The 25511-nt window shown below is 40.3% G+C and overlaps 1 protein-coding gene across 1 annotated transcript; it reads right to left on the bottom strand.

Moving 5' to 3' along the window:
• Positions 1-1904: 1904 nt before the first annotated feature.
• On the bottom strand, positions 1905-24843 carry lypla2 (lysophospholipase 2). Its single transcript, XM_068006516.1, has 10 exons — positions 24715-24843; positions 19530-19635; positions 18528-18559; positions 13723-13788; positions 12672-12719; positions 12025-12095; positions 10968-11041; positions 10775-10876; positions 8670-8843; positions 1905-7734 (listed from the first exon to the last, which is right to left on the bottom strand). Exons 1-10 carry the CDS (start codon positions 24816-24818, stop codon positions 7684-7686), a joined length of 828 nt encoding a protein of 275 aa, XP_067862617.1. The 5' UTR covers positions 24819-24843; the 3' UTR covers positions 1905-7683.
• Between the last annotated feature and the right edge of the window lie 668 nt (positions 24844-25511).

Genomic DNA, 25511 nt, shown 5'->3' with positions numbered 1-25511 from the left:
GGATGTTGTCGGGGCCCATAGCCTTTGCTGTATCCAGTGCACTCAGCCGTTTCTTGATATCACGTGGGTTGAATCGAATTGGCTGAAGACTGGCTTCTGTGATGGTGGGGACATCGGGAGGAGGCTGAGATGTATCATCCACTCGGCACTTGTGGCTGAAGATGGTTGCAAACGCTTCAGCTTTATCTTTTGTACTCACGTGCTGGACTCCGCCATCATTGAGGATGGGGATGTTTGCAGAGCCTCCTCCTCTCGTTAGTTGTTTAATTGTCCACCACCATTCACGACTGGATATGGCAGGACTGCAGAACTTTGATCTGATCCGCTGGTTGTGGAATCGCTTAGCTCTGTCTATAGCAGTAATTTGTAGTGGAGTTTGACGTGAAGGAAATGACATCAGAGCACAGCACGTTCAATATAACAAAACTACATATGGGTATCTTAAAATACATCTCTATAATCTGAAAATGTCTGAACTGATTTGGAAATATTTTGATAATGTGCTTGTGAATTCTATTATGATTCACCGTAATACCTCAAATTTTACTTACCAGAATTGATAAAAACTGTGCCAGGCAGTTTGAAGCTCAATGAAATTAGTTATGTGATTGATTTGTCTTACCAAAACTTGCTTCATGTGATTTTGTTATTGACTGAAGCCTAAGAGCTGTTTTGACATCTGTGATCAAATCTTTAGTCTTTACTCTAATAATTTCTATATAATTCAATATGATTTAAAAGTATATACATGCACACAACATATGGGCTGGGTACAGTTAATTACTGGTGCATTTGAAGCTTTTACATTTTAGAACAATGTCTTAGAATTAATTTCATTCCAAATAAATGAAAAATATGTGTGTATAAATTTATAATTAAAAATGTTACCAAAAAGTGAGCCAATCAAGTTGCTCCAAATTTTGGGGGAAAAAGAATGCTTTCAGCCACCATTTTGAACTCTCACAAGTGGAGAATCTTAGTCTGGGAAATAAGATTTGTAGCAAGCACTAAAAAAAAATAAAGCACATCTCTACAACAGCATCCCAAAACATGACACCATCTTTCAGAAGATGATACAAGCATCTTTCCAATTCTCAGTGGAGATCTGCACTCAGAATTGGAAAGACACTTGTAACATCTTCTGAAAAATGGCATCATGACCTGAGATTTTTTTGATATGCATAACTGCCAACTTGCCCTGAGCGGCACCAGAGGTCGAAAATATATTTTACAAATTTGAGTTTGCCATAGGTACCTTCTTGAGCATCTCCTTAATCATGCAAGACTGAATGATACTCCAATAAATTACATTATAAAGTGAGAACTTCATTCACTTTGCTCAATCCTTTGTTTATCACATCTTGCATTGTTGAACTATTAACTAGCATAAGCCTGGAAGAAAAGGACAGTATCTGTCACTGCAAGAGAATTCTACTTAAAAAGTCTGGACCAAAAATTGCCAGAGGAAATAAGATAATTGAAATAATTGAAACTGACCATATGTCCCATATCAGACAAGGAATTAAAATTCCAAATACCCAAAACTATGAAACTTAGTGTTGCCAACCCTCCAGGGTTGTCCTGGAGACTCCAGGAATTAAAGATTAATCTCCTGGACAGTGATGCGAGCAACTCAGTCGAAAAATCATAGGAGCACTAAAAAGTGTTTTATTTCATTTTTTGGAGCCATTTAGTTCATTAGCTATAAAAATATTGGACATGGGGGAAAAAGGCTGTTTGACTGGGGGGGGGGGGGGGGGGGGGGAGAAAGAGAAAGGGGGTGCGGTTGGAAGCGGAAGGTCATGTGATGAAACCTCCAGGAACAGGTTCAACTACAGTTGGCAACCCTAATGAAACCTAAATATGCTTCCTAATTTGTGCTGAAGAGATGCTCAGAAAAACACTTCCTGATGGACTTCTCTTTATTCAATTTCACATTACAAGGAGATTGGAGAACAAAAATAAAAAAATTGTAGGGAAAACAATCAGATTAAACCACAGCAATGGAATGGAAAAGCATAGTCACACGGAATTCGATTACTTTTTTGAAGGGTGCATTGACAAATGGTTTCTTTCAATGTGTTCAATACCAATTCTCCCATGACAGCGCCCCCAAGACATTGTTACAAGTAAGCTGCAGAGTAATTCACTGAACTGCAACAACCACCATGATCCTACAATTGTAGATTAAAGAAAAAAAAGTTCATGTGATAATGCATTGAGTTTTGAATATTGTGAGTACACTGGCTTGTTCCTAATACTGTCCGTTACACATATGAACACCTGTAACGGTATAAATATTTATTAAGTTTAAAACTGTAATTAATTGTCAATGCTGCCCAGCAGTCACTCTTTATTTGGAGCATTTACCACTAAGCACAGATACATTTTCTATCATTCTTACATTTGTAAGACGTATTTATGATTCTTTAATGTACAGCTGTAATTTTCTATCAGAAGGAATGTGAGGTAGAACCAAATCAATTTCTGCTTAAGCAGCAGTTGGATGGTCTTAACGTTTAAGAAGGTGATTCTCCCCTCCCCCCACCAACCATACTTCTCAAGGTTACACACCTGCATGCAGCCTCCAGCAAACGAGAGGCTAGGTGAACTTCAAATGCCATCGCAGCTCTGTGCTAAACTGATAAACTTTTAGTAAAGCTCCTAAAAAAAAACAAAAAGGACCTTTCACAGTCTTCCTCCCAGCATCCCAATCTAGTGAAGCATTGATAGAAAATCCCACCATCAGGTACTGGTGGAAGTGAGAAAATAAAATTCACGTCTATACTGATATGTCAGCAGGCCGCTCAGCAGCCACGGCTGTGATTTGAGCAACATGTCCCAAGAAACCCACTTTCCAGCTAAAACTCATTTCCAAGCTAGATTTCCAGAAACAATCCAAGTAAACTATTGGATATTCTTTACAAGATATATGAATTTACCATCTCTTCCCAGTATAAGCAAAAATTGCTCATTTCTTCCATCCTCCATCAAAGCAGTCAGCCCAGTCCCAGGGTTGCTCCAACCAGCCACATACACATCATAACTCCAACTTTCATTTTTCTCCCTCCTTACCTCTGTTCGGTACCATCTACACACAACATTCCTATTAAAAGATACTACTTTACAATTTAAATTTTTCAATTCTTTTTTGTGACAAAGATACTCAAATATACATACAATTTTATCCATTAAAAGAACCGAGTGCCATATATGACAACAGATCACATTGGGGAGGAGGAAAGAAAGAAGCCAATGTATTTATAATGGGAAAATAACTGACCACTTTAAAGTGGGGCTTCATATACTCAAATAGGAATACTCAATCCAGCTCCATTACCCAAAGATGGTTATGGACATTAAAAACTGCCATTAGATTTTTAAAAAATTAACTCAATTACATTTCTTCAGGAATGGACAGCAAATGAAAGAAAATGCCATGGTTAGAAAGGTCATCCCATTAATTCTCCCTCACATCCTTCAATATTAACTACCTTACATTACACAGATTTCATGACATGCTATTTTTATTGAAGATATATGTGTGAAATGCATTAGGTGGAGTCCAGGTACAGCAATGATTTACCAAATCCAACCTTTGGCAATCTAGTGCAAGTTCATACATTTGTATCACATGCTCTGTATATAGAACTGTCACACTAGGATTTTGTTTTGTGGCAAATGGGTCAGGGAGTACGGTGTTAAAATGCTTCAATGCAATATCACTCAATACGTACAGAAAACCTCAAATCTGCCAAGATCAGCACACTGTAATTTTACTTTGAATTAATTCAGGGTTCTGCTGGAGTATTCTTTCAAAGGATGTGACCTCTCTGAAGGTCATGTTCATGGATCAGAGGACAAATTTTGTTTTTGCATAATTTTCAGCTACATGGTGCACTGAAATACTAACCAACTTAAACCACAATGTGTTGGTCAGTAAAAATGGTTTGCATAATATTCAACTTTTTGCATTTTTTAGGGTAATGGATTCAACTTCAATGCCAGCCAAATTTTGTTTGTTGCTTTATAAAAGTTCTGTGAAGTGTAGTGCCAATTTTTGAAGTCTATTACACAAACACTGAGCACAACAGGGTAATGTTACACTAGTGCAATTTACAGCATCAGCTTTAACAGTTTGTATGACCAAGACCTAAGTTTTTATACCACCTTTCCACTTCATCGTAATGGATACAGAGGGAGCATCTTGGCTAGAACTAAATCAGACCCCTTAACAAGTGATTTTGAATTGGTCCATGTTTTAATGTTTGTCCCCTTTCCCATTTGTCCTGCCAGCTTTTTTTCTCTCCAAGACACAGCACAGAGCTATCCTGAGTGGTTCAGAACTGGCAAAACTCACTGGAGGGCAAGAGAGTATGACGGTCAGCATGGCTGGCTGGTGTCACATCAAAGGCTACTGCACAAAATAAGAGCTCATAGTGTTGGGGGTAACATCTTAGGATTGGTTAGCTAACAGGAAACAGAGAGTAGGCATAAATGGGCATTTCCAGGTTGGCAAGATGTAACGAGTGGATAGTCACAGGGATCAGTGCTGGGGCTTCAATTCGTACAATCTATATCAATTACTTGGATGAAGGGATCGAATGTATGGTTGCTAAATTTGCTGAGGACACAAAGATAGGTAGGAAAGTAAGTTGTGAAGAGGACATAAGGAGTCTGCAAAGGGATGTAGATAGGTTAAGTGAGTGGGCAAAAATTTGCCAGATGGAGTATAATGTGGGAAAATGTGAACTTGTCCACTTTGGCAGGTGGAATAGAAAAGCCAGTATATTATTTAAATGGAGAGAGATTGCAGAACTCAGGTACAGAGGGATCTGGGTGGCCCATTACATGAATCACAAAGTAAGTATGCAAGTACAGCAAGTGATTAGGAAGGCAAATGGAATGTTGTCATTTAGGGGAATGGAATATAAAAGTAGAGATGTTTTGCTACAGTTGTACATGGCATCGGTAAGACCACAACTAGAATAGAGTGTAGTTTTGGTCTCTTTATTTAAGAGGTTCACTCCAGATAATCCCCTTATCCCAGGAATCAGTTATGAGGAAAGGTTGGACAAGTTGGGCCTGTATACACTGGAGTTTAGATGAATGAGAGGGGATCTGATTGAAAAATATAAGATCCTGAGGGGACTTGAAGGGGTAGATGCTGAGAGGATGTTTCCCTCTGTGGGAGAGACTAGAACTAGGGGACACAGTTTAAAAATAAGGGGTCTCCCATTTAAGACGGAGATGAGGAGAAATTTTTTCTCTGAGGGTCATGAGTCTGTAGAACTCCCTTTCCCAAAGAGCGGTGGAGGCAGGGTCATTGAATATTTTTAAGGCTCAGTTAGATAGATTCCTGATTAACAAGGAAGTCAAAGGTTATAGTAGGTAAATGGGAAAGTAGGGTTGAGGTCACAATCAGATCAGCCATGATCTTATCAAATGGCAGAGCAGGCTCGAGGGGCCGAACGGCCTACTCCTGCTCTTAATTCGTTTGTTCGTAAGATGCATACCTTTGTCTAGGAGCCGATGCTCATTGGAGGTACTGTGTCATAATTCTTGGTGTTATTTTTGTTTTAAGTTTCTTGTCCCAATTTTATCACACTGGGATAGAGTACCAACAGCCCTCTTCCAAATGGTCATCCTTCAGCTGTGAGCCTATGCAGTGTGTGTCAACATGTTATTTCTGTCTTCACCCAATGCTCAATCATAGTCTTCCCAGCAGGAGTCACGGGATAGCAATCAATTAGTGGGGGGGTGGGAAGTCCAGGTGGATTTTCCCTTCCCTAACCCAGGATGTTGAGGCCAACTATAGTGTCTTAATTCATGCTACAACTGAGATGAGAACTCAGTAACTTACTCTGCAATTTCCACACTTCCCCCTCATTGGTTTGGTACACACCACCCCTTGGGTGATAGATTAGGTGGACATCCTGCTCCCAGACTCTGCTGCCATTCTCAATAGAACCCCTGGAAAATACATAAGAACCCCATCGGGTGACTCCATCCATTTTAGGGGAAGCCGCTGGCCTCTGCATCATGCCTCCCACGATAGCAAAGGTAAGTTAATGTATGGGTTTCTAACTGTGCCCTAATACTCTGTGTTGCAGCCATCAACCCTGCTGATTGTTGAGGTTTTCGATCCCATCAATTGGGAGAAAGTATGATATCTCTAGTCAGCAATCTCATGTTGGTAGCTCTTAGGTTCCATCCCTGATTTATTTTTCCTTTCATTCCTGAATATCCGCGACTCACTGCTGCTGTTTCTTGGTCCTGTCAGCCTCTGCAGCAGAACCGTCTAAGCCGTGCACTTCTCCACAATCAACAACTTACTTTTATATGCCTTTAACGTAGTAAAACATCCCAAAGTGCAATGTTACTCCACAATTAAGCAACAGGAAATGAGGTTTCAGCAAGGGCTAACCACATCAATACTTTTCTCCCTCCTTTTTTCCCCCCAAAGTATCTAATACCAGGAAGCTTCAGCCAGGAACTGAAAACGAATTCTCCAAAGGTGGGAGCCCAAGATCTAACATTGAATTGGTGGTGGTGGTGTTGCGGACAGTTAGAGGCATTTACTGCACGTATTTCTGGATCTGCTTTGCTAAATCCCATTAAATGTGTCCATTTTAGTGACTTAGGTTAGATTATTGAGTCATCACTGTACATCACCCCAAAGCTGCCCAATTCTCATCAGTAAATTCTGGCAGCTCCAGACCTGCTCACAAGTCCCTGATGATCAGTTTAAGTTTAGTGAAAACATTTTAAACCTTTTTCAGCTCAGTGACAAATGATTCAGGAGCCAATAAGATGACAGATAGTCAACAATATAATTTCAAAATTGCCCACTTCTGGCTAAGGCCACCATACTTCACACTCTGCTTCTTTGACGCAATCAGAGACTTAGCTACAGCCACAAATCAATAGCCATTTGACCTTGGAAGTCACAAAACTAAATATCAACCCGGTGATTCACAGCTGATATTCAGCAACCCCAAAGTTAATTTATGGTAATACTATCAGGCCAGTCTTTTTGCCTGGGTGATTACTTCAACAAAAACCTATGATCTTTCTCTGGTCATTTTACTCACACATTAATGGACCATGATATTAAGCTGACTGCCAGTAATTTGCAGAATCGATCTGCTTTACTGACCATTTAGCTGAATTTACAATCGAACAGCTAGAGTCTAAACATAAGCCCATCAATCTGCAGGCAAAGCACAAGGGAATAGAGTACACAGATGCTACATTAATCACACTTTGAAGCTTCAGCTCTAGAAGTTGAGGCAGAATTGGACTGAGGTTTAAAGCTAAGATCAGAAAAATATGGGATATCCTTGCTTGGAGGAACTTTATAAATTATTACATCTGAAAATAAAAGCTGCATTTAGAATCTTTTACAAGGACTGACTATTTGAGCTGGAAAGAGTTAAAATTGAATAGGTGCTTCCCGTCAAAGGCGGGTATCCCTGGAATGATAAAGTTACTTCTGAAGGGACTTGGAAGTACGTCTGTAAAAATCCTGGATATATCCAGCCTACAGTACTAAGAAAAAATGTTAACTATTACAAATAAAATGTCCATAAAAGATCTGAGGTTGCTAGTACATGGCTTGGTTTCAGTTGACAGGTGAAAGTTGAAAGATTGAAGAGGGCCTTATAGATTTGCTCTCTTCAGTCAGACTGGTGGCAGCTGCTTTGCAATGAATTCTTTCACTGCCGTTATTTCCTGTGTGATGAAAAAACAAAGGTACCATTAAACTCTTCAGTAAGAGGGAAAAAAAAGTTACCAAATTCTTGCAATTCCATGAAAGCAACCCACATTTTGTTTCAATTATTTAAAAAAATAACAAGTTCCCCTAATAGTTCACTTCCTGGCTCTCATCCTAGCTGCCATCGTAAATGGTTATCTCTCCTCAGATATTGTCCGCCTTCTCTTTCAAAACCATCGTCATAAGACCCCTCCTCAAATAAACCATCTGACTCTTAGTCTTTGCAAATTACTGCCCCATTTCCAACCTCCTTTTCCTCTCCAAAATCCTTGAACATGTCACCTTTCAAATCTGCGCCCACCTTTCTCGATATTCCCCATATGAATCTCTAAAATCTGGTTTCTGCCACAACCACAACATTGAAATGGATCCAACCAAAGTCACAAATAGCAACCTACCATGGTGCATTATCCCCCCTTATCCTCCTTGACCTCTCTGCAGCCTTTGACACAGCTGACCACACCGTCAGCCTCCAACACCAACCTCAGTTGTCCAGCTTGGTGGGACTGCACTCACTTAGTTACAGTCCTACCCATCCAATTGTAGCTGTGCTGCAAGGATTTGACACCAGCCTCTCACAAACAGCCATGTGAACTTGCGGGTCACAAAACATAAATTGATCTTTGCCAACCCTAGTTATTTACTATAATGCTGCCAGGCCAGTTTCTGACTGGATGGCTACTTCAACAAGAGCCATTTGTTTTCTCTTTCAGCACTTTATTAACAAATTAATGGCCTGTATTGTCGAAGGGGCACATCTATGTAATGGCTCCAATATTATCAATTATGTAAATACACAAATTATGGTTGCTGTATTATAAATTGTTATATATGATGCAAGATTTAAATATTATAAACATAGGTGCAAAGAAGAAACTACGACAACACTCACCTGTGGACACGAGCAATGCTGCATTGAATATGTTTTGAATTGAATGTTTGCAGGATCGATGATCGTCTTTAGCTTATCTGCAGTCATAGAACCAAATCTTAATGGTATCATAGGATCCATTTCACCATGGCACTGCAGGATGCTGATATCCTTGTTGATATTGCTACCTGCTGCCTAGAATTACAAAAAAAGACTTTTTAAAATTACATTAAATTCTCAATGTAGTTTCTCTGCTGCATGTTTAAACTATTCAAAAAATATCCAGTGAGAGCAAGTTAAAGTGCTGAAAGAGAAAACAAATGGCTCCTGTTGAAGTAGCCATCCAGTCAGAAACTGGCCTGGTAGCATTATTGTAAATAACTAGGGTGTTTTAACTTGCCCTCACGTTGGATATATATATTTTATATATTTGCACACCTGAATTCATTTAAGAACATCACTTTATTGTATTTTGTTAGCATTTAAAATTCACCAATCCCAAACCTTCCCATTCAGCACTGTTTCAGTAAGACGCAGGTCACTTATTGGTGAATTTTAATGAACACCAGCTGAGTAATGAGTGGATCACTTTCCACATTGCACAGAGACAAGCCAGAGCAACTAAGCTCGACACTTTTAATTCAATTTGATAATCACCAAATTCCAAAACACCAAACCATTTCAAATCTAGACTTTTAGGTAATTGCGGGCACAGATTCGTCTCATATTTTTGATGTTACTTTTGCAACTTGAAGCTATTCTGAACTCAAATAGTATAGCACACCTAGAACATGCACTTCAGGATCTAATCAAATTCATGGAGCGAGACTAGGAGCTGTGGAGGAGCAAAGGGATTTGGTTGTCCATGTGCACATATCACTAAAAGCTAGTGCACAGGTACAAAAAGGCTAATAGAATGTTGGCCTTTACCTCAAAGGGGTTGGAATGCAAAAGTGAGGAAATGATGCCTCAGTTGTGCAGAGCCTTTGTCAGACCCCATCTGGAGTATTGCGCTCAGTTTTGGGCACTGAACCTCTGGAATGCTACGTAGGCCTTGGAGGGAAAACAGCGCAGATTGACCAGAATGATACTAGGGCTTGAAGAGTTAAATTATGAGGCCAGGTTGCAGAAACATGGTTTGTATTCCCTTGAGTTTAGAAGGTGAAGGGGTGCTCTAATCGAGGTATTTAAAATGATAAAAGGGAATTGAAAGGGTAGATACAGAGAAACAATTCCTTTGGTGGAGGGAATCCAGAGCAAGTGAGCTAAGGCATTCTGGAGTGAAATCAGGAAGCACTTTTTCCACACAAAGAGTACTGGAAATCTGGACTCCCTCCCCCAAAAGGCTGTGGATACTGGGTCAATTGAATTTTTTTTTAAGACTGAGATCTATTGATTTCAATGATCTAACTGAATGGCACAGCAGGCTGAAGGGGTTGGAATGGCCTACTCCTGTTCCTAGGTTCTGAATATGGTTTCTGCTTCATATTGCTAGGTTTTGCTTTTTAAAAATATTAAATTGAAATTTAGTGACATGATAGCATTCTTTGATGAAAACTCCTTTGGTGGGAAGGGAATCCCAAAGTTCTTCTTTCCATTGCTCTTTGTCTTCTCCTCTTGCACACTTCTCTACAATACCAATTGTATTTTCTTTAAATCTCCCTATCCCTCTTGAAAACATTGACTGTTGATGTTTGGTTCCACAGGCACCAGTCACCCTCCAGTACCTTGCATGAGCCTTCACAGTACATGGTGGTAGACTATTCAACTGTCACTGCAAAGCCAATCTTGTGCTTATTCAATGTCCACACTTGCTCACTTCCAGCAGGACAGTGTTTAGCAATCAGGAGTGAAAACCAGTTTACTAATCCACCAGGGCCAACTGCTGCAATCCAATTATCACTCCCAGCTAAAGTCAGCACTAATTAGTGATGGAACATAGAAACCTGCACAGCCAGATCATCTGGAGAGCTTCGAAGAACATGGTTAAAGTTTTAACAAGTAATTAATTTGTAAAGTAAATAGTATGGCAGAGCACTGTTCTGAAAGCCCAGTCAAATATCTTCCTGCTGCACTACAACACAATGCAATACTGTCTACAGGGTAAATGTTAAATGTTGAGATACCTGTGGGAAGGTTTTATGAAGAGGAAGCCAGCAACTCAGGGCTACAATACCAGCCAGTTTGTGATGGCATGTCAGGGCAGTGTACAGAGACAAGGCACCACCCTATAGTACAAGGAGAAGAGATTCATTATTTTTCTTGACTATCATTCAAAGCAGATACCGAATCTTTTTGGAAATAATCCTAAAGATTTACCTGTGAAAATCCTCCTAGAATGATCCTGTGTGAAGGAATTCCATTTTTGATCTCGTGTTCAATAACTGCTTTAACTTAGAAAAAAGTAGACAGTTATTATGTTTCAAACAAACCACATTCCCCTAGCTCCCCTAGTATATAGCGATCTCTGGATACAAGTAGGTAAGCATGCATTACGGAAGATACATTTTTTATATCCTCCCTGCCCTCAAGTTTAGGAGCACTGCAGCTGTTGCTTAATTTCTGCCACACCTGTGTAACCTAGAATTCCCTTTGTATCCATTCGTGTGTGTAATGTGGCTGCTGCTTCGGACCTAAGCCCCCTACTATCTCACTTCCTTGGTTCTTACTCTTTCCCTCACCCTGCCAGGCAAGCTACCTTTCATCTCTTCCTTCTCAATTATTTTGCCCCCCCTCCTCCACCTCTACCCAAATCAATCACTACTCCTCAGTCTTCTTTCTTGCTACCATCCCAGGCTTGAATCCCACTTGACCAAGCTTATCAGAGGCTATCCTCTGCCCTCTCGGCATTCTACGACAGGATTACCGTGACACCCATTACTGCCTCAAGAGCAGTAACTGCCCCATCCTCCATTCTCCCTGACCTTCTCGCTCCGCATGCTTGTTGAGGGTTAACCACACTAACCTTCTTCCTGTCCGCTCACCACTGTCCTTCCCTGGACGCTGCTGGCAATCTCCACCTCCCTCTTGCATTTCCCTTCATATTGTCTGCTCACTCGCGAGCAAACTAGACCCTTGCCATCAACAACATTTGGAATTCCCCTCGTGAACATTTCATCTCCAACTACCTCTCTTTCTTTAATATCTTTCACCAAGCATTTGGTCACCCTCCCCAAGCTCGCCTTCTTTGGCTGGACATCCATTTTTCCTTATGCCTCTATGAAGTGCCTGGAGATATTTCTCGGTGTTAAAGGTGCTATATAAATGCACGGTGCTGCTGTTGTACATTTAAAGTACTCAACCCATCACTCATCCGATCCTAATCAAAGTGTGTTGCATGAATAGAAAGCATGTTGATACAGCAATGGAGACTTACTGCAGTCAGAAGCTTTCTTTATACCAGCTTCATCTTCTGCATCATCTGGATTTAATCCGGCCAAGTCAAACCTTTCAAACATAAGAGAATGGGATTTGCTATACTGTCAATCATAATGCACGACTGAGTAAATCATTTTTTAAAAAAAATGTCTGAGTTAAATTTTCTAATTGGAAAAGAATGATTCATGTTCTGCTTTAATAATGGTTTGAATTACAAAAGGAAAATATCATCTCCATCAAAGCTGCTCTGTGATCAGCAGTGGCTATGAGTTAGGGGCACTGAATCAATACACTTGAAAGGTTAATTTATTTTTTCACTTTTATAGAGGCAGACTTCTTGTATTTTCAGCAATTAGTTTTCATTTCAAACTTCCAGCATGCGCAGTTTGTTTCCTATTTATGCAGAATTTCTGGTAAGGTGGAGCGTTCTGCTCCTGATCACTATTTAGTGACTCATTTGTTGATCTCCCGTGGCATTCCACATAAGGAGTCAAGACCAAGTGCAGTGTTCAAGTCAAGCAGGGTTAGGAGGCGGGGAGAATTGGGATATGGTGGGGGGGGGAGAGGAGGAGCGAGAAGGAGCGAGATGTGGTATCAGGACATGAAAGGAAAAACATTTAAGAAAACTAAATCTGACAAACTCACCATGATGGCATGGGTATACACCTATTCAATTGCACTGGCATCTTTGGCCTGAATAAACAAAGGTGAATAATTAAATCCAATCCAGAAATTAGTCCTCAAATGTAGTCTTATTTAGACTTCAAATTAATGCACATTTCAATACAATTTAGGTATAACAGTTAAATCTATGACTCCAATCCAAATATAAAGTGCTTCTTGCTTGTTCATATTTCATTGTTTAATACAAAAATTCAAAGATAGAATTCCTCAGTCACCTTTCATGCACAAAATAATATTTTTTTAAAAAGTCCTCCCAATATCTCTGCAGGCTTAGAGTGATTAGTTGATCCATATAGACCATGCTGAGTTAGCTAATTTCCACCAGGTGGCAGCAAGTGCTAGAAACTCTACAAATCGCCCATAGTATCCCCGGGTTGGGTTGGGAAAAGAAAAAAATAGGGCAGCTTTTCTGCAGCCAACTGTGGTGCCGACTGGAAAAGCACATAAGATCTCCTGGGAGAACAGGATCAGGCTCGGCTGTGAGTGAATAGCTTGCCAACACTCACTGTCAAGGGTCACACGCAAATAACGGTCAAGTGGACCTTTGAGGTACTGGTATTTGGATCTGTAACCCAAGCATGCTATCACGCTCAGGAGAGGCGAAGGAGAAAAATCAGATAATTAAACCCATTAGGGGGTTAAACGGTGAAAAGGGATGGGAGACATTGTTTCACCTTTCTGCAGAATCATATGCAGTCCAGTCACTGGTTTTGAGATGTGCATCTGGCCCCAGCTCCAAAAGGTTTCACATCCCTCTCCTATCAAGCCATAAAAGTCATATGATCATCAGGCTTTGGCAATTCTGATCTCTAAGCCACTAGCAGGAGAGGTAGTAAAAGTAGTAAACAAACAAAGGTGGCACAAGGCACCAGTACATTCTGCCACCAAGAGTTAAGCCTTTTAAGCTATTTTTCTCCACCATTGTAACCAGCAATTAAGTGTTTCAGATTAACACTTAAAAATGATATAAAACATTCACAGACAAATTTCACACAAGCTGAACAGTACTCACGCATGAGGACAGATGTACTTTACATAGGGAAGTCGGATGGAGGACATTGATTCGGCCCACCCATGTCTGAAAAGACAAGATTTCAAACTGTTCAGCTCCACAATCTAATAGTTACAAATTTGAATCAGCTGCATGGATTGAGATGTTTGAGCACAAATGCTTTTTATTCCATAGGCAATTTCAGCCCCCTTGATGTCAACGGATAAAAAGTTGCCAATGACGCTTTTACCTTGTGCACACGCCATTGACAGCAGATACGTATTTCTTCTGCAGTTAATGGCACATTGTATAAAGGATCCAAACTTTGCAATTCTAATAGGATCGCGGACTTAGAAGTTTGACCTGCTGTTGCAGATTCTATTCTGGTCTGTGGGATTGTGTGAAGATGCTATTTCATGTCATGTACAAGCACAGATACATACAGAACAAACTCTGCATCAATTCCCAGATCCTGTTATTTATATGGTGGTACAAACAGGATATCTTGATTTGGTATGTTTTGGTTTGATTGCCAGTATCTTAATATTTTGATTTGATTGACAGCAGTCACCCCCATTTCTCATACACAGGTGCAAAAATTGCAGTCATACGCAAAGCACAGATACACGTTAAAAATGGCCTCCAATGGACCTTGATTTGGAGCAGCAGCAGGAATAAAGGCAAACAGGAGAGCATGATGTTGTGCTGATCTCCATATCTTTTAATTTGATTTCAAACTAATTATTTATCCAGTCTTTTGAGTTACAATAATGACAATTATTTAGTGATACTTCCCAAAGTGCTTCACAAGGGGGAAAATCAGGCATCGAGTAGGAGTTGGATGAAGAGTTAGCTGAGCTTGTTAAGTGACATCGCTTTAATTACATTTACTCTCTAATCACCATACCATCTAGAAACTGGTTAGTGCTGAACTAGTGTTCTCCAGCTCTCGTGGAAGTTGAATAGCTTACTTACATCTACGTTAATCGTCCATTTTTTCTCCAAGGAAAATAAGTTCAACTCGTCTTTCCTTTTTCAATGTGCTGATTATAACAAAAATAAAACCATTGTGTGTTTCGTGTATTATTTTATACCCCTTTCTTGGGTCCAACACAGTGTTAAAATGAGTTACTGTAGCTGATTTTTCAGAGAATATACATTAAACTCAAGCTAATGTTTTTGCTTCAGGGCAAGGCATGGTTTGATTGCTGCCATTGTACTTAACTAGAGACCCATCTAACAGATTATTTAAAGTATTTGGCACATATCACTGAATCAAGCAATTCCCTTCAATTCAAACAAATTAAAGGGCAGGGCCAGGTGCTTCCAATTGTGGGCTTATATTTGGCCACCTGCACTCAGCTCACTGAGCAATCTGAGGAAGTCAGGGTAATGCAATTATTCAGAGGCTCTGTGGTAGTGTTTTGTCAAATAAGTGAACAACTGTGTTTTAAGGATTAACTTTATGTTGAGAGTTAGCACAAGACAAGCGCTTATGCTGTTTTCACATCGAGAATAATAAAAGGTTGTAATTACTGTAAATATACCATTTGTACGACTGTGCATTTACCTGTATAATGTTAAATAAATTTATCTGTTGGTTTTCAAGGATGCTGTATGATAATGTATATTCTTCTGTCTTCTGAAGTTGAAGAGATCACATAAGTCGGAGTACAGTGGCAAGGGCTCTCTGTTTGACCTCTAAGTCTTGTTATATTTACTAAGATAGTGGGCAGGTGAACGTACACTCTGATTTAAGGTCTCCTAAAAGGAGAATATCTAGCGTAAAATCACTAAAACGCATCACTGATATCCTTTTGAATGTAGGTTGTCCAACATGCACACAGTATTCCAAATCTGGCCTCACCGTGAACTATAAAAGGTTAGTACAATTTGCTTTGACTTATAGTAAAATACCCTTGAAATAAATACTAGTATTTGATTATGAAGTTTTTATGAACAAAGCTATTGATTGGAAACATTCATTGCAATTATTGATCATTCACGTAAATCCTTTTCCACCGTTGCTAATGGACATACTGTTTCAGCATATACACATTTCCTGCTCCAATATGCATTATCTACATTAAAATCCACTTTCTATTCCATAGCCCATCTGCCAGATCTTTCTTCTCTCCTGCTACTGTAAGCTTTTCCCCACCATTCCTACATGAGAAGACAGGCAGACTAACTGCTTACGTCAATTAAAAAAACAATTCAGGAACCAAGGTGAAGGCCAAAAGCCAAAACACAGGACAAAAGTATGTTCGAAAGTAAAAAAAAGTGTAAATCCAGAGCAGTGATTAAAAGCCTGAAGACTGTAGAAGGAAAGACAGACTGAGGGGGGTAAGCTTTGAGACCCTGGGGAAGAATGAGTTAGAGTAGAAGGCAGTGTGATGAGTCTTCATTTCAGCACAGTGGGAATTAGAAAGAACAAACTTGCATTTATATAGTGCCTTTCGTGAACTCAGGATGTCTCAAAGCGCTTTATATCCAATGAAGTACTTTTGAAGTGTAGTCACTGTTGTAATGTAGGATTTGCAGCTGCCAATTTGTGCACAAATTTTTACACAGGAGAATCAACCTAGATTCTGTGCTCAAGTCTTTGGAGTGGAACTTGAACCCACAACCTTCTGATTCAAGAGGCGGGAGTCCTACCACTGAGCCAAGGCTGAATAAGGAAAGGACGAGTGATCAGGGTGGTGCATTTGCAGCATAAAAAGCAACAAGGGAAAGTTCAAAGGAACACTGATCATAATAGTATCCATAAAACAGAACAAGGCAAAAAAAAAGTTACGACAGAGAGACAACAGGGTACATGTGAGAGGGCGCAACAAGGTCTCAAGTTCCTTGTTCAAGAGAGGTGCTAAAACCCCTTCTGTACATATGGGAGCAGTATTTATTTCTTGGATGGAGTTGGGCTTTGTACGGCATTAAAAGCTGCTCGGTAGAAAAGTGCTTGTGACAAGAGAGAAACTGAGCTTCTTGAAGGCAGCTTTAACGCAGGTTTTGGAAGAGAAAAGTACCCCAAAGAGGTTAACGTTCTCTTTAGAAGAACTGGTAACTGTACCATCAGATGGAAATGGGGTGGAAAGGAAGATTCATAAAGTTATTAGACACATCATCAGCAAGGGACCAGAAGAAGCAACTCCTGGAGGGACAGGAAGACTACATGATATTTTTAACTGAATTAACAAAAATTAGATGCAAATATAGGTGAGGATGAGTAGGCAAGTTATCAAAGCATATTCGGGATAGATGCCAGGAAGTACTTTTTGTCCTCAGAGAGTTGTCAACCTCTGGAATAGGTGGTCAGTATGGATTTGCTGCAGGCCTTCAAAAGGGGGCTGGCCAAGTTCCTGTGAGTAGAAGGTAGGTGGATTAACTGGAACTAGTGATATCAGTCACCTGAAGGTTGCTTAATTGCCGTCAGAGGTCGGAAAGGAATTTCCCAGAATTTCTTCCATAAATTGGCCTACATTTATTGCCCGATTGGGAGGGGGGCGGGGTTTGATGGTTTGTATAAGTTGTACCATGTTGGGATGGGTTTGACCAGGTTTGCCAGACCAGTTGGAATTTTCCTGTCTTCCTTTTTCATATGCTTGTATGGTTCAGACTGATCAAGACATTTATTTTAATAGGCAGCATTGTTACGAAACACAGCATAAAACATGCATAGCTGAACCAAGACGTAGTTCCAGAATCAACAGAAGAGGACGAGTGCAGGGAAGATATGAAAGTTTCCATGTCAGTTAGAATATCAGTTACTATACTGATGAAATAAAATATTAAAAGGGACGGAAGAACGAATGCAATTGAATCTGGGGAGAAGTCAGTTTCAGGGCACGAGGAACAATTCCTGCACCTGAATGGAATTGAGATGCAACTAATATTGAGTCTCTATCATTGAACCAAGGAGCTACAGACACCTAATGGGCATCCCCAGGCAACTTGCCAGAGAAGAGGTTCGAAGCGGCCCTTACAAGGGACCAGGAGAGAGGGAGCAGTGAGTGGGATCGGGGAGGGTGGTGTCGACGATCGGGGTGGGTCAGGGGGAGGAGACACGATGAGTAGTGGTCAGCAGCACTCCAGCTCCTCCCGACTTCACATTTAGGTGAGTATTTTCTTTTACAGACGTATCTTTTTGGGTGCTATTATTAATGCGTGAGCCTTAATAGCGAGTGTTAGCTATTCACCGCAGGGGACATCACAGACCAAATAGCTTCTGTCCCTGTCCAATGCCCACATCCAGGAGTGTCACCGTAGTGATCAGGAGTGGGACCCTGGCCAATTTTCCTGTCCCTAGCCCAAGGGCATTGAGGTTAATTGTAACACCCCTATTATCATTCTAGCTGAAATGAAGTAACTCAGTGCAGACCAGGAACAGAATCTGGGCCTTATGGTCTATATGGCTCAGCTAATTGCTGAACCATCAAATGAATATTTCCTCAGCTCCTAATTCAGGTATGCCATAAAATACTCTGCAATAGTGCAATGTCTCAGGGAGAAAAAGAAATCACAGTCTCTCATCCCACTTCAAGGGCACCTTCTAACCAGCTGAATAAATCTTTGTGGAAGAGAGAGCCTGCACCAGGGGAAATAAAAGGTAGAGTAGAAAGATGTTTAGTTTCTTGGAAAAGGTCAGGATTTATTATACAAGTGTTGGCAACCAGGTATGTATACTGGGAATAGTTCCAAACATCTGACCACAAGGAACAAACGCTGTTAAATATTTTCTCAGCAGATCTGCATTTAATGAATTTTATTGCATTCAGAATTATGAACTTGGCCAAAGTCTCTCCGCTTTTCATCTAAAACAAACTCACCCAGTGTCTCCAAGTCCATGTAGGAAAATAACCTGTAAAACACAACCCAAACACACTGATTTCACACCAGCACAAAAATAACACCATACAATCAGCACAGCCAAGAAATTATTTGATCCAGTAGAAAAATGCCAAATGCAGAATGTTTCATTAAAGCTGTCTCAGTACATCAAGCAGTGGGACTTCAAATTGATCACAGCCATAGGAAGGTAATGACCATAATTTCACTGGTATGACATTCATTTCAAAAGTAGGACTGCAGTATCATGCGTATGATTAACTACCCACACACGCTCCAAAATGGAACAAATGGCTCAAAAATAGATTTGGACATCTCAACTGCTGGCCAAACTACAAAGGTCAACCTCAAAAATCTTTTGTAATTATAGATTAAGTTTTTAGTAGCAATTAAATAGAAGCACTATTCTGTAAGTTAATGGCCTACCTTTACTCTGGGAGTTATGGGGGATGGAAGAAAGGAGACACAAACTTAAAACAGACAGACAGACCACAGATTCAATCTAATTTCAGCCAGCACCAAGCAGCCTGACATCACAACGGAGTGATAAAGCACTAATAAACTCTCCACAGCTGTTCTCACCATGTGGAAAACAAGCACTTCAAAATGTTTTTCCTCCTTACAGATAAAATAACAAAAACAAATTATTCATACAAGCTTAAATATCAGAGTGGCGCTCAGCATATTAAATGAGATGCTCGCAGCCTTGAGTTTCATTCTCAAAAGCCAGAGAACCAATTTGCTGGTTCAAATTCAGGTCTAGAGTTAAAAGGACGGTGCTGCATCAGCCAGTCCCTGTGCGTATTTATTTAGCAATAACTAATATAAGCTTCCCTTAAAAACTGTAATACTTAATGTCATCAGAGATCACACCAAAGGATTCAGAAAACAATTCTATAAATCTGAAATGTGTTCCAAAAATTGGATATCAGCAGATGCCACCACAGTACAGATTACGGGCAGAGCAAGAGAACAGATCTTACCACTGCAGTCTCCCGTTCCGTCCCGGACACAGTCGCAGCTTCATCGAGCAGCGGCAATGACATGTTGTTACCACACATACAACGACACAAGCGCCAACTGCGAAATCTGCAGATGCATGAAACCAGAGTAAGAAACAGGAATAATCATGACGGAGCACATCCAGCGTCACATATGCCACTTATAATACTGAACATTAGGTTAACAACACACACACGGGTAACCCACCACGAGGAACACTGTGCATTCCTGAAGCTCATGCATGACACGCTATTCCAGTCAAGTGGGTATTCTTTACAATGTACGGTCCCAAAATTCATATCTACTTGAGGAGTTATGGATCATTGTGGACCTTTCTGGTGTATTTATAGGACCTCATGCCCAAATCGCATGGCTCACTGTTACACTCTTACTACCAGTAGGACCTTTGTGTACGTTATGAGGTGCTCGGTCCACCCTTACAAAGGCTGCTAGGTGGATTACTTTGAGAGACCAATATTGCTAGAGGGACATACCTATGAAAATGCAATCTACTTTATCAAATTATTTATACTAAGCAAGAGAGAAAAAGTTAGCACTAACAAATAAGTTGACAATCAGTAATCAAAATCTCATTAGCTCAGAGGTTTTATTTTTATTTCAGCAAGGACCACAATGAGATTGGTTTTACTGTTTACACTTTTGTGTTTAATATTATTTCATGAGCAATCTTATTACAAATAGTAATTTCACTTTTAAAATCAATTGAAACTCTCCAGTTAGGTTGCTGAGAGAAATTATACAGTATCCTAATGTAAGGTGAGCCAGTAACACCAGCTGTCAAGCACTTGATGCCCAACCAAAAGGTCAAAAGTTTGAGCCCCGTGCCTATCCTCACTTTAATTGGTTTGCACCAGCCCTTCACTAGTCTCTGGATAGAGCAAGTATTTCATCTTTAGGACCTTGAATCCCAGCTTCTGATATCCAATGACAATGTGATGATAGCACCCGTAGGAAGGTCAGCGGGACAAATTGTCCAGTTTGGGGTGAGGTGAAGGAAGATAGTGCGCACACAGGTCGAAGGACAATAAATATTTTGATATAAAAAAAAATTAAGTAGGGTTTAAATAACTTTTAGGAGCAAGCCAAATTGTTCTCTGGTATAAATATTCTGAAGTAACATAGAAACAGAAAATAGGAGCAAGAGTAGACCATTCAGCCCTTTGGGCCTGCTCTGCCATTCAAAATAATCATGGCTGATTGTCTAACTCAGTACCCTGTTCCCGCTTTTTCTCCATATCCCTTGATCCCTTTAGCATTAAGAAATATATCTATCTCCTTCTTGAATACAACTAATGACTTGGCCTGCACTGCCTTCTGTGGTAGAGAATTCCACAGGTTCACCACCCTCTGAGTGAAGATATAAGGCTTCTATATAAGTACTATATGAGGCTGCTGTACTTTGGAGAATGTCAGATTAACAACCACTATGCTGACTGCATTAATTATAAATGTACATTTACATGGCTCAGTCTAGTCTTTCAGATAGTTCATATATTATGCAGAGATAATTAACCTGATTACAATTAACAAAATGAATGTGTGTTTCATTCTGACAGTACAGCTAACAAGACCTAGCATTACATTAGATACACAGTGGAGGTAACGGGTGAATTAGCAACATCCCCGAGTATATGCATCTACTCAAAGAAATGAAAACTCAAGTGCAAAGGATTCTGGCTGTTGGCAGACTTTCTGAAATGAACTTGTATAGAAGGGTCTCAATTGCTTTTCTTGTTAAAAATATCAAGAATTTCAAATCAAGAAGCCTGGTGTATCAAGAACCTTTTAAAATAGATTAAAGGCACAATGAATATTGACATAAATGCATTAAGTATGCTAAGAGGTCATGTGAGAAATTTAGTGGATTGCATCAGCAACAATGTTTCAGAGATTTCACAAGTATAAAAGACCCACAGTGGCACAAATGAACTATGAAGATTGTACCCACTGGGAATTAATCCCACAGCACATCAAAACATGAATTTAAAATAACGTCACCTTTACAGTGACAAGACTGTGCAGAACCACATAATCACTCACTAAAGATTCAGTGCCACCTTGCATACACTGTTGAAGAACAAACACATTTTCATTTATACAGCACCTTGCACATCTTCAGGATGTCCCTCATTACTGTTATTTATTAGATGCATATCATCCTATTGTCCTTTGCAACTTATCTAAATGCACACACTGGAAAGTCAGATCCTCCTACAGATCATTGATCCTTTCTATTTTTAAGTGCAGACGACACCAAGGTTGACAAAAGTACAAGTTCCCTGACAGCCTACTTGGCAAAGGAAGCACACAATGTAATACGAAGCTACTAAGATCAGAAAGTTCCAGGTTCAAATCTGGATCCTGTGCTGATTTTTTCTGAAGTCAGATTTTTTTCTGATTTCAGCCAAGGCAATGGAGATGCCACAATTGACCTCAACAACTTCTGCCAGGATGTGCATGTTGTGGTCACTGGGTGAGAACAGATCAGGTTTGGTTGTGATGCACGTACAGTTGAATAGACTCACCACTTGCTAGCTGTAGGCTAACAAATGCACAATAGCTACTTGGATGAGGTATCAGCTTGTATTAACCTTGGTGCTTGAATATTTTAAGACACTTTTTTAAAAATATACTTTATGTATTATGGGCGTTATTGCAGAAGCATAAATCCTCAGAGATACTCAAGTTACTTCGAAATATGGGTGTATTGGATTTTTCATCTCACTGGGTATAAATCAACATGTAAGCACTCTTGGAAATTTCCAAATATAATTATACACTATAAACTGCAATAGTGCAAAAATATTAGACACAAAACATTTCATTAGTTAAATTATCAAAAGTTACTTTTATACTAGTTACTTCAACAAATCTCATTAGGCTTTTACATCTGGTTATTGATGTGAAGCAACTTGCATTTTATAGCACTCATGCACAAAGACATCTTAGGAGCACTTAGGGCAGTGGACAGAAAGGAAACAAAGGGGTAACAACAGAAGATAAGGGTACTAAGAAGGCTTTTGAAGGCAAGGAGGGAGGAAACAAAGTGGAGGTGCTGGCAGAGGGAGTTTGAGGGGAAGGAGGCATAATGTAGGCTGTGCGAGGTATAGAGCATGCATGTAGGGACATATGGCTGGGAGGAGATTGCTGAGGTAGAGTGGGGCAAAGCCACAGAATGATTAAGGTGCTGGCTGGAATCTAAAGTCAATTCACTAGCCCAGTATCGGTAGTAGTTAAGGGAACACGGTCCGCACTTTGCAATGCTCATATCCATCTAGGGGTTTGGGCGTTTCCGTGTCCACCTTTGGCGATTTGTAGACACCGCCACCACCCCACATTATCTATCAGCCAAAATGAGGAACTTGTGTAGAGAAATGAAGGCTCAAAATAACTTCACACCACTCCTTGGTGTACAGTGTCTGAAGCACTGATCTTTTAGTTCTTTTCTGAACACAAACAAGGCAGAGAGAGCTACCGGCGCTTATTTACCAAGTAAATGATGGAGAATTTCCATTCATCCTGATGGGAATAGTTTCACACCTGTGACTTTTAGCTTCAGTTTGGAAAATATCTATACATCCCAGTGCTTGCAGGTCATAAAAGCCCACACACAGGCATAACTCATACACTGGTTTTGGTGGAAGTTGAGCTGACAAAAATGTTAAATTTGACAAGTGACCACTGCATATCTTTTAGACACCAAGTTTGTCACCAGTTAACCACTGGTCATTTCTCATTTATCAGACCCCATAGCTCAAAATCAAAACTTTTGACAATAAACCAGTAGGCACATTCCAGGATTTGAAAATACTCCCATCCTGTTGTATGAAGATAAAGGATTATAAATTTGTAAAGCTTTATGAACATGAGTCTTCAGATTTTATTTAGGGAAAATTTTATTACAACTATCAATACAAATTAATTGCATTAAGGGTGGAACAACCAGGATGTTTCTTTTGCAAGCTTTTGGCAAACTGTTTCCCATACACATCTGTGTCTGTATAAGATCCACAAGTAAACTTTTAGTCTGCTGGTGCACCATACTTAATGCTTGCACATCACTAACTGCTAAAAATCATATTATGCAAGCTGATCTGCCAAATAGAAAGAAAGAAGACAACAAGTTGTGTTTATATAGCACCTTTCATGACCTCAGGATGTCCCAAAGTGCTTTACAGCCAATGAAGTACTTTTGAAGTGTAGTCACTGCAATACAGGAAACGCAGCAGCCATTTGCACACAGCAAGGTCCCTCAAAAAGCAATATGGCATAGAACAGATAATTTATTTTAGTAATGTTGATTGATAATGGGATAAATATGGGCCAGGGCACCAGGGAGAACGACCTTGCACCTCTTCGAAATAGTGCCATGGATCTTTTACGTTAACCTGAGAGGGCCTCCGATTAATGTCTCGTCCAAAAGACAGCACCTCCGACAGTGCAGCACTCCCTCAATACTCTACTGGAGTGTCAGCCTAGATTTTGTGCTCAAATCTCTGGAGTGGGACTTGAGCCCACAACCTTCTGATAGAAAGGGGAAAATCAGGTCTCTGCTGAGGGAAAGGTTTCCAGCCTCTACAATATCACATTGCTGCTTGTTAGGAAGTGAGAACAGCTCAGAATAACTGGCTCTCCAATTTTCCTTCTCTGTAAGACAGCACGCAACTTCCCTACTCATCACCTTGCTTTGCTGAGTACAAACTCACATCCTTTCCCTGCTCCATTGGATCAACACGTTATGTTAATTTTAAACTCGTAGATTGTCACCTTTTCACTAAACCCATAGACTCTGCCGTGTTAAAAGAAAAACACCATAATCCCGCCTCCCCCAGACTTACAATGGGAAGGTCCAGACAGGGCGGTAGGCTGACCACCCGACCCACACTAACCCCAATAACCTCAGAGCTGGCATGTTATGGGGCTTTCCCCCCCGATCTCGGGTCGGGAAGGGGACGGAGGCCCGGCTTCGCTATAATTTGCCCCCGTTTTCTTGTGACGGACGGTACCTCCGAATAACAGAGATGCTGCGCCGCAAATTCATCACAAAGCGACCAGCCGGCAATGCGGCAGACCCGGCAATAGTAACCGGCAACACCGACCACGTCGCTGCAAACCGCCCGGCCCGGCCCCGGTTATAACATTTACCTTTTATCACTGACCCGCCAACACCCAGCGGCCTTCCACTCGCTCCGACCGGCACTTCCGCCTGGATCACGTGACGGGCACATCCGTTTCTCGGGAGGTGACATCACCTTAATCCCGCTGGCTGGTGCGCTGAATCGTACAGTACAGCTAAAATATGCTCTTCAAATGCTTCAGTGTAATTATTTCCGTGATGCACTACAGCAATTCAGCACTCATAATCTGAGCATCATCCAGACCTAATTGCCTGTTTGGTAACATCAAATGCAATGTTGCATTATTATTGCTCAGCTTTTCCTGCCTACCACACCCAATCCCGCATCCTGTATCCAAACACATCTCTTGCACAGTGGTATTTGCACATTCAGATTTGTTCATCCTTTCCTATAGATCCTCAAATACTCGTGAAAAGAAGGGAAGAATGAATAAAGAAAAAAAAGTCTTAATTACATATAAATTATTAGGAGAAAAGTCAGGGGGGGGGAACAATCGCCCATCATGAAAACAAAACAAATCCTAGCTCCTTGGGTGTACAGTAGCGTAATGGTTAAACTACTGTACTAGTAATCCACAGCCTTGGACTAATAATGCAGTGAATCAAATCCCACCGTGGCAGTTTAAGAATATTAATTTAGTATAAATAAATCTCGAAATAAAAAGCAACAAACATCCTATTACTATTTATTTTACTATCCAGGACAATCAAATGATAAATCAAGCTAGATAAATTGCCACAATTAAAACACATTCTATTTGAACCATTACAATGAACATGTATAGTATCTTGTGGGAGTTCTAGA

The sequence above is a fragment of the Heptranchias perlo genome, chromosome 26 (genome assembly GCF_035084215.1).
Source record: "Heptranchias perlo isolate sHepPer1 chromosome 26, sHepPer1.hap1, whole genome shotgun sequence".
In the NCBI taxonomy this organism is placed as follows: domain Eukaryota; kingdom Metazoa; phylum Chordata; class Chondrichthyes; order Hexanchiformes; family Hexanchidae; genus Heptranchias; species Heptranchias perlo.
Note: the sequence above shows the minus strand (reverse complement) of the source record. Positions and strands in the feature narration are given on the sequence as shown.

Coding starts and splice junctions, on each gene's coding strand:
- lypla2 (XM_068006516.1), bottom strand. CDS start 24,818: ATGTCACCTCCCGAGAAACGGATGTGCCCGTCACGTGATCCAGGCGGA. Junction 18,560..19,529: donor CGGAACGGGAGACTGCAGTG/GTAAGATCTGTT, acceptor TGTGTTTTACAG/GTTATTTTCCTACATGGACT. Junction 13,789..18,527: donor CATGGACTTGGAGACACTGG/GTGAGTTTGTTT, acceptor TTGTCTTTTCAG/ACATGGGTGGGCCGAATCAA.